The 8,467-nt window shown below is 42.7% G+C and overlaps 1 protein-coding gene across 1 annotated transcript in view; it reads left to right on the top strand.

Annotated features, from left to right (window-relative positions):
- Positions 1-365: 365 nt before the first annotated feature.
- Positions 366-8,467, top strand: part of LOC146692541 (uncharacterized) — a 59,754-nt gene continuing 51,652 nt past the window's right edge. Inside the window, exons 1-2 of the mRNA XM_085432656.1 lie at positions 366-432; positions 3,988-4,209. Of these exons, the coding sequence (XP_085288782.1) occupies positions 366-432; positions 3,988-4,209 (289 nt within the window). The remainder of the gene's footprint in view (positions 433-3,987; positions 4,210-8,467) is intronic.

Below are 8,467 nucleotides of genomic sequence, written 5' to 3'. Positions count from 1 at the left end.
TGACAGATGCCCCCAGAAAGCCACTAACAGGATGACGCCTGCGCTGCGAGGGCTGCGAGGTAAAGACGGATTATGTCTGAGCAGTAGATAAACAGATTATTCCAGAAACAGTGCCTACTTTTTTAACCTCGTCACTCTTGCCACACTTTGCAGCAGGTCCTGTTCTGGATCGGTTTACGCTTCCACACGCATCCTGGAATTCATCGGAAGCGTTTCAGCAGCCGCTCAGGGTCCCCCAAATGACACGAGGTCGACCCACGCCCATGATCTCCACCTGAGCCAGAGGAGCCCCCTCCTCTTCGCTGACACCTTCCCTTGTGCTGCTGGATTAACTTTGACGTTCATATTTCAGGAGACCGTCCTACATGATGCTTTGGGCGTTTGGACTTGCTCTGCTGCTCGCCGTCGCTCCGCAGGCTGCCGTGATTAAAGGTGAGCCTCGTTGGTTCGCATTTTATTCTTTGCAAACAGAGAGGTTAGATGTGAGGGTTTAAAGAGTAAGGCTATCTATACTCGTACTAAACTTGGTCACAATGTGAAGCAAAGCCTATTACGATTGCGTAAGTACTTGGCTGTGAAGTCATCGTGGAGTTGGACTGTCACTTTTCCCCCGAGGATACCAAAAAGGCAGTTTAAATGCATGGTGACATCGCAAGAAGTTTGCCTTCCTCCAATTATGTGTGTGCAAACATGTCCTCAATGCAAATGGAAATGCAGAAACAGATAATGGCAGTTCAGTAGATTCATGGCTGGCGTGCTGACAGCTTGACAATTTGAATTACAGCTTTCTCTCCTCACTTATTCAGGAAAGAAAGAAAGCTAAAAATCTGACAAAAGAGGGGCTGATAATCAAAGTTATAAAACAAAGTTCACCTTCACTTCAAAACATTTCTCAGGCTGTTTATTTCTCCCAAAAGCAGCCCGATGAATTACAACCCTCACTTTGACTCATGCTGTCCTAAATTTATCTACAACAAACCTCTTGTTTAGGAGCGTCCTTTTGGTACACCAAGTGCTTCCAGTTTTAGTGTGTGTGGGCGCCTGAAGGAGAGAGTCGACCCTGAGCAATGACTGTAAGGCAAACACTGAACTCGGCTCAGCTCCATGCAGCAGATAAACACAAAACAGAGAAATGCTGAAGGACTCACACAGATTAATGTAGGGAAAGATCACGGCATGTGCCCAAAGTGAATGTGAGGGATACGTGGAGGTTTAGAAACAAGAACATAGAGAGAATCAGAAGAAAAGGTCAAAAACATGGAGCTACATGCAGCAGCAGACAGCTTTATAAAATATTCAACACAGAAAGGTTTTATTGGTGCAATTTGGTGGTGGTCTCTTTCTCAGTTCAGTCATTAGAAACCTTTAGAAACATTTCTGCATCACTCACAGGTTTAATATCTTTAATTAATCCGTTTCTTTTTTTCCTGATGTTCCCTTGTTTATTAATAACACATACTGTATCATTTACAGGTATTACTGCTCCTTCAAACTGAAGCGTCGGCAGTGATACGGAAGGATTTAGTCACATTAATGCTGCATAAAAAAGCACATCATCAAAATTAACCTGGACATTTTCAACACTGCAGCTTCTTTGGATAGAAAACGGTATCTAATGAGAGCAAACTCAGAAGTGAAGTATTTAAATACTTTTACATCCCACATTCACCGTCAGTGCAGACAGTAAAAGCTTCGGTGTTCAGAAGATGTCAGGATTCATAAATTTTAACAATTATGATGTTTACAGTTAGAAAACTAGAAAAAATGTGCATAATTTACAGTTATAAAATCCTCTGATTAAAGCTGACTTTAATGTCCAAAATCCATCAGGTTCTGTAGGATACTGAGGATTTAGTCACATTAATGCTTCATAACATATCTTGGAGACTTTCTTCTGCATTCAGCTGTAACGTTGCAGCTTCTTTACGATTTATTTTCTTTGCAAAAAATGTCACGCATGTAAATATGTTATTGTCATCTATGTATGTTGAACTAAAATAAACTTAAAGGTCTGTAAGAAAGAAAAAGAAACGGGATACGTGTTGTGTAGCAGCATGTTAGGAGGTCACAGAAAGTCAGCGTCTCTAGAAAGATCATTTAATACCAGGCTTCAAACCACTGACACTTCGATACTGATAACCTAAAAGCTTTCAGGGACTCGCCTGTAAGAACACAAATCTCAGTCACAAATCTTGATGCCTACGTTGTTGTGCTCTGTAGTCTTGTCCATGACATTTTAATATAAAGATTTGTCGAGTGATTATTGTGTAACTAACCGAGACAGCCAGAGGGGAGAATGTAAAAATTAGCTGTGATGATAAACAAGTCAAACTAAGCACTTCCAGACCTTTTACCCTCTGAATGAGACCACTGAGGGAACAAAGTGTGGATCCAGTCTCCTCAGATCTGGGCAGTGATGTTAGAGTTTGCATCTGTGTCTGCTAACATGCTGCTTAAATGCTACTAACATGCTGCTAACATGCTGCTTAAATGCTACTAACACGCTGCTAACATGTTGCTAACACGCTGTTAACAAGCTGATAACACACTACTAACACGCTGTTAACACGCTGCTAACACGCTGCTAACATCCTGGTAATATGCTGCTAACACACTGTTAACAAGCTGGTAACATGCTGCTAACAAACTGGTAGCATGCTGGTGTGGTGTCTGAAAGTTCAGGTTTATCTTATGAGCTAAAATACAAAAACTGTAAATCTGCCGGTTATAAAATACGCTCTGACTCTGTTTACCAGCTCGTAGCCATGAAGCTGTGCATTTGCTTTCAGAGCACATCTTTGATGATGTGTCCTTTGGAAGTGACAACCATTTTTTTAAATTAATCCTGTGATGTCACTGATTTTCTTTTACTGCTTTCTCATTGTTCTCAAGTGGAGGAGGTAAAGTTGAGGAGGTAGACTTGAGGTCTTTGCTTATCTGTGAGGGAATAAGGAGGGAGCAATAGTAGTAGAAATGAGCGCCAGAGATTAATAAGAACTAATGGTTAAATGCAGAGGAGTGTATACACATGGTGACTGAAGAAGAAACACCCAGTGCATCATGGGAATCCCCCAGCAGCCTACACCTATTGCAACATAACTAAGGGAGGATTCAGGTTCACCTGATCCAGCCCTAACTATAAGCTTTATTTTTCATAGACACTGAAGGGTGTCTGGGCCCTCATCTGAGGTGTTTCAGCCATGTCCTACTGGGAGCAGACCCAGATTTTCCCTTTGGTAAAGTCTTTGTGCCCCCCTGTTCTGGACATATCAGACTTGGATAAGTAGTTTTGTTTCTGAAGTGACCAGAACTACTTTTGTTGTCTCCTAAAGAGTTGTTTTGCATATTAAATGTCAGAAACTAGTCGTCCAAAGGCTCAGAATATTCCGTTTCTAATGAATAGAGACAGAAAATAGCAAGTTTAATGTGGATCTGTCTAATTACTGAAATGCTAATCAAGGCTTTTTGGTTTATGGACGTCTTTTCTACCTCTGACTCTTTGCAGAGTAAATCAGACCGGCGGTGGTGTCACTGTGGTCCTGATGCTGCTCCATCAGTCTGCGTTTGACTCGTCACGATGTGTGTTTGTCTCTGAAATATCTGGCATCTGTTTATTTACCACAGCAGCGTAGCAGCAGCTGGTGTTTTATCTGCTCTTCACTGCGTTCGGCTCTGATTCCTCTCCTGCAGCTCCAAGCTTCTTCTCCTGTTTGTTTTAAGCCTCTTGTAGTACCAGACGGATGGGGTTTAAATCAGGCAGTGTCGTTTGTGTCGCCAGTGGCAGAAAATGACTCTAAATCCGATTTCGACTGTTTTCAAATGTTGTTTAAATCTGGTGACATGAGCTGCGCTGCTCTTTGTAGTAAACACCACCCATCTGTTGCTCTAAACAAATGCCAGGGATTTGGAACTGACCGCGATCTGCTCTGCAATGACTGTGTTTTGACCCTGAAGTTATTTTTTACCTCCTCTCTTTGTCTGGCTCAGAGGGCGATGGAAGGATGGACTCGGGGGTGAAGATGGAGGCCGTTGGCCCGGCGGGACTGGCGCAGCTGCTAAAGATGCCCGCCCTCACCAAAAGTTCAGGTTTTAAACCAGAGCTACGCCGATCCAAGAGGTCGGTGTTTTTACACTCCGGAGTGAGAATCTGCCCCCAGGAGACCATCAGTGAAGTGATCGCAAGCCACCAGGCGTACTACCAGCTCAGAGGTACAATTTGTATTAGTCTGGAGACAATAATACCCCCTAATCGCTGTTGTCAGCAGTATTCCTCTGATAAATTATAGGTATACTACAACTGCATTCAAGTTTTATTTATATAGCACCAAATCACAGCAGTCGCTTCAAGGTGGTTTATGTTGTAAGGTAAAGCCCCTGCAATAATAGAGGGAAACCCCTACAATCAGACGACTCCTGATGAGACAGTGGCAAGAAAAATAAAACCCTTTTAACACGAAGAACCAGTCTCAAGGAGGGCTTCTTATCTTACCTTTCCTAAATCAATTGCTGGTTTTCTGCCTATAAATCTGCAAACAACTCCGAATTATCGGCCAAATATTGATATTGTTCAAATTCCTTCTACAAACAGGCCCTTTTTGGGCTTTTATTTTGAAGCTCAAGTGTAAAGAATGTGTCTGTGGTCACCAGGATGTAAAAATCATGCATGAAACCATGAGACAAATATTGGGTTTGGTAAATCTGCTTCAAAGTAAAGTTTAGAAAGATTTTTTTTCCAGTGGAGTATAGGTTTGATGCACACGTGCAAAGTTACACGACGTTATGCCTTAATTAGCGGCTCATTATGGGGGTCCTTTCGTCAGAGCAGCTCTTATTTGCATTTTGTGCAGGGCTGAAGGTAAGAAAGTTTCCCACAACAGCAATAAAAACTGTGAAAAATATTTTACTATCTGCTTATTTTCTTTGCAGAAGTGAAAAAAAATGTTTTCTGATGCTTTGGTAAGAATTGTGTATGTGGGTGGATGCAGGAGGCAGTAAACAGCTGAAACAGTCGTGAACCTCCACCCTGTTACAGACTGCACCCATACGCTTCTGTTCGTGACACGGCGTGCTTTGAGCACCATGTCTCCTCTTTATTCTGGCTGTTTATGAGCCTCACTGACTGGCATCAGAATGAATTTACATCAGTTTGTTCAGAAATGTTCAGAAATCATTTGATGAAGACGGGAGAGGGAATAAATATCAAAGAACATCTGGAGGGATCGGATGACAGCGCTGAATGCACGCCTTATTATTACCTCTTCCTTAAGATGAGGTCCTTACATTTAGCAGTACGATAGAGTGTTGGAACCACTGATGGTGCAAAAATAAAAATAAAAAAAGGTGAGGTGTGGGGATGTAGGGGTTGTTAAAAGTTAAAAAAAAGTTCAAAGAATAGTCTAATGTTGGTGCTCCAGCATGGGGATTTCAGTTAAGTATCAGAAAGGGAAGCAATGCTTTTCCTAATAACGTGCACATTTGGAAAGGTAATCTCCAAATTTATAGCTTTTCTTCAACTTTAACTGGCACTGCTCTCACCACTGTGCTGCCTTTTGTTGTGAGAAAATTAAATTTGTGGCTCCACAATTTTTTTTAAATGTGGAGGACAAAGCAATTAAACATGATGCTGTGAATATAATTTTACTGGTTTTAAGTGTTTGCATGCTTTCAAGTCTTAAATTTAATCAGATTGAACTTCAAGAGTAGCTTTAAAAGCCTTACATTTAGCAGATTTTACCTGCAGACATCCACACAAAGAAAAGACAAAGCTGAAGTGCAGAAGCGTCGGTTTCTTCACACAGTTTCCAGCAGGCAGTCACTGTGGAGGAGGGGGGGGGAGTGGAGGAAAGCACAGGTACACGATCCCACACTCGAGCCAGCTGACCCGTCACGGCGCCACTGAGGAGCGATGAAGTGAGTCACAGGCGTGAGTCACTCCCCTCCTCCGCACAGAAAAGTGCCGAGCTGTGCGGCTTGTTCAGCACAGGAGCAGAAGCACGGGGATCATACCTGTGAAACAAAACGGCCTCCGCACGAATCTTCTGAGCGACAGATGCAGGACAGTGTGAGGAGTCCCATGTTTGCAGGTGGTCCAAAAGGTGACGCCCCCCCACCCCCACTGACGTTTTCTAATCCCTTTTTCTTGAGCTTTATACAAAACACCATGAGCTTAAGGAAAGGTGTGAAGGAGAGCTGATGAGGCCAGGAAGATCAGACTGCTGGACTAGAAACTCCTCATCATAGATACTTCTTCACATGTGTGGTTTTTGCATGCAGGCTGTATAAATGTGTCTCGTATCTTCTCTTGCTGCTAAAGGAAACTTGTGGTTTTAATGGCTTTGTGATGATGATCAAATCTGTCAGTGCAGAATGCCCAGAAAGAGGACAAAACCAAATCAACCTCCACTTTCACTCCATTTTCACAAAGCTCATTATCGTTATTCACAGAGGTCAGCTCTGAAGAGAAGAAGCTTTATAACAAGCACATCTTAATACAGCAGCAGTTCAGCTGTGGATTTAAAAGCCTGTTGTTGAATCTTTAAAGCATGTCAGCAGGTTACAGCATGAGTGGAAAACCTCATCGCCCTTCAGTCTGCTTGTGAACGGTCGGCACAAGTCGTGGGACGCCATCTCCTGATAGTAAAGCCACACCACTCTTCATATGGACAAACTGTTCATGAAAACAGAATTCAGCGTTACCCAAAAATCAAGTGTGCCCTATAACCTTCAGCAGCGGGCGCCCATGTGCATGAAAACATGGGGTTATATATATAAAAGTACTAGTTGGTCGCGGCATCCACCTCGAGCATTTCGCTGCCATCATTTTTAAACTCCTCCCTCCACCGCCGCTTCTGTGGCTTCAGATCGATGGCGCCCTCCTCCATCTTCGTTTTCCATCCGAGCTCCCCTTGCACTTCAAATTGATCCACATCAGCCTTCACCTCCCTCCCCACACCTTCAGCGTCTAGACCCCCGCGGGGGGCATAGCTGTGCACCTCACGCCCCAAGTACCCCCTAAAAATAATTAAATGGCGTCTAAAGGCCAAAGAGTCCTCACATAATTCAGCTTTTTCTTCGTTGTGCTCATAGCTGGTCTAATAAATCTCTTTCTTTTTAAGCCTCGATCTCATCTGAGTCGCCCCTGACAGAGCAGCTCTGAGATGACGGATGAAAACTGTTTGTGACATCAGTTTTAAATGCAGCTCGCCTCGGGCTGTATGCGTGTTTAGCCGGATACTACCAAAGAAAGACGGGCCAGAGTAGCTGTGGATAAAACATGAATTTCATAAACAAGACGTGTGAATCTCTTCAGATGTTCAGTGAGAGTTTATTTGTGTGTTCGAGGAGTTTTTCCCTCAGTTAAAATTCACTCTTTTATGACTATTTATTGTTATTACCGGCACCCAGGAGCTCCTACTTGCAAGAAGCCAAATTAAATGTGTTTTAATGTTTACCCATGTATGCGCAGCGTCTGCAGCCTGCAGAGCTGCATGCTGTGTCCGTGTTCCTTTATCCTGTGCTGTAAATGTCAGAAAGATCCCGCCCCACTCTGATGGCTTAATTCTGTTTTCAGACGTTCACCCTTCATCTGATTTTCGTGTCATGCACAAATATCTTTTCATCTTTCTCGTCTTATCTCTGCTCACGCTCCTGTTTGATCTTTTATCCTCGTCTAACACGGACTTTATTTTCCGATTGATTCAGAGCGGATTAGCTCAAAGTCTCGTGTGTGTTCTGTAAATTTGGACATACCGAAGGCTTCAGTGTGTTGTTTAAAAAGGGAAAATCATACAGCTTTGCTCACAGATCCCACCGATGGACATTCTTTAGTTATTCCCAGTGAAACCAGACAGAAGCTGACGTTTCCACAGATGGTGGTGGTTCATTCAGACAAAGCAAGAAATACTGGTCTGATTTCTGCAGTAATAATAAGTATTGCATCTTTGCTACCTAAATAAAACCACAATCACGTCTGTGGTGCAGCATTCTCATGTGAATATTTTCTTTCAGTCGATGAAATCATTGATCGTCTTCCTCCACTCACCTTTAAGCATTCACAGCAGATGGCTTTCTCTGTTTTCTCAGTATTATTGTGGGGCCTTACAATACAAAGCTACTTCAGGCAACTCTTAAAGAATTGAATTGAATTGAATGACCCCGGGTGTGACTGTGGTTTAGGTTGTTTGTAGATTTGTTCCCTCAGTGTTTCCTGTCTCATTTTTTTGTTAAGTTAATTCATGTGTCACTTCCTGTTTTATTTTGGTAGTTTGTCTTGTGTTTAGCCTAATTTCTTTGATTTTGCCTCCTGTGTCTTGTTACCCTGCTGTTTCTGCTTTACTTACCCTCGTGTATAAACAGCACTGTCTTCCCCTCAGTCTTTGTCTAAGCGTCTGTTAATCTCCCACATGTGTCTCCAGCTTTGGGGTTCTTTTTTTTACTTTTCTGATGGACTTTGTTTTGGCTAGTAAAG

Source organism: Copadichromis virginalis, linkage group LG15, assembly GCF_057382275.1.
Source record: "Copadichromis virginalis isolate Kocher_CV1m ecotype Utaka linkage group LG15, C_Virginalis_male_GT1.1, whole genome shotgun sequence".
NCBI classification, from domain to species: domain Eukaryota; kingdom Metazoa; phylum Chordata; class Actinopteri; order Cichliformes; family Cichlidae; genus Copadichromis; species Copadichromis virginalis.
The sequence above is the reverse complement of the archived record's forward strand: the minus strand, read 5'-3'. Positions and strand labels throughout refer to the sequence as shown.